The sequence below is a fragment of the Condylura cristata genome, unplaced genomic scaffold (genome assembly GCF_000260355.1).
Source record: "Condylura cristata isolate star-nosed mole 26May11 unplaced genomic scaffold, ConCri1.0 scaffold00029, whole genome shotgun sequence".
NCBI classification, from domain to species: Eukaryota; Metazoa; Chordata; class Mammalia; order Eulipotyphla; family Talpidae; genus Condylura; species Condylura cristata.
In genome coordinates, this window is record NW_004567130.1 from 21,721,511 (window position 1) to 21,722,728 (window position 1,218).

General features: G+C 69.8%; 1 protein-coding gene across 1 annotated transcript in view; it reads left to right on the forward strand.

Annotated features, from left to right (window-relative positions):
* Positions 1-1,218, forward strand: part of PSEN2 (presenilin 2) — a 46,742-nt gene that overhangs the window by 14,741 nt on the left and 30,783 nt on the right. The window contains exons 4-5 of the mRNA XM_012730872.1: positions 25-381; positions 897-1,117. Coding sequence (XP_012586326.1) covers positions 25-381; positions 897-1,117 — 578 coding nt within the window. The remainder of the gene's footprint in view (positions 1-24; positions 382-896; positions 1,118-1,218) is intronic.

Consider the following 1,218-nt stretch of genomic DNA (forward strand, 5'->3'; position numbering starts at 1 on the left):
GCGTCCCTGGTGGCCCCTTCGCCCTGTCCTGCGGCCGCCCCGTCGCTCTGCTCACAGCCTTCCGCACTGGCGCGGCTCTTCTGTCCGCTGCCCGGGGAGCCCGGCCCCGAGCGTCGCGGCCGCTCCTGTGCTTGCTGGCGGCCGGCCGGAGAGCGCTCCTGGCGTCTCGCGCCCGTGGCCTGTCAGGTGGCCGCCTGGCACCTTCCAGCCCAGTCTCGGAGGGGCCCAGCGGGGAAGGGTTTCGGCTGGGCTGTCGCCCGGGCGTCGCGTGATGTGGGCGCGCCCCGGGGTCACTGCCTGCCTCTGTGTCCAGTTTATCCACGGCTGGTTGATCATGTCCTCGCTGATGTTGCTGTTCCTCTTCACCTACATCTACCTCGGGTAAGTGGCGGCTGGTGGGGGCAGGGCCCTGGGGGAGCCGGTGGGCAGGTGCCCGCTGGCAGGGCCTGCGCAGCCTGAGAGGGGCCCAGGGTCGCCGCGCAGCTCCGGCCCCGCCTTGAGGACAACAGCACAGGCTTCAAGGACGTAGCAGGTCTCCCTGGACCCAAAGAAGGTGGCGGCCCCTGAGCTTGACGTTCTCCTGTCAGGCTGGGCTGGTTCTTCCCTGGTGGGGAGTGCGCTCGAGCGCCCCGCGCCTGGGCCCAGGCCCCGGAGTAGAGGAGCGGTCACTTTCCGGAGGGCCCCTTGCGTGGCGGAGGGCGGCCACGTCACGCGGACACGCGTGTGCGTGCCTCAGCTATTCTTCCACCTGTTCTAGAAACTACTTCAGGTGGAAGTGGGGGGGCTCTGGAAACGGGGTGAGAGGCGTCGGCAAGTGAAGCCGGGAGGCGAGAGGCCCAGGGCCGGGGCGTCTGGCTGCCTGGACCCCACCCCACGGCTCGGCTTCGGCCCCGCAGAGAAGTGCTCAAGACCTACAACGTGGCCATGGACTACCCCACCCTCTTCCTGACCGTCTGGAACTTCGGGGCGGTGGGCATGGTGTGCATCCACTGGAAAGGGCCGCTGGTGCTGCAGCAGGCGTACCTCATCATGATCAGCGCGCTCATGGCCCTGGTGTTCATCAAGTACCTCCCCGAGTGGTCCGCCTGGGTCATCCTGGGCGCCATCTCGGTGTACGGTAGGCGGGCAGGGCGGCGGAGCCCGCGGGCGTCCAGGCTGAGTCCCCTCTGCCGCGCAGAGGGCTGGGCCCCGGAGTGGACCCTCTGCGCGCCCCAGGCC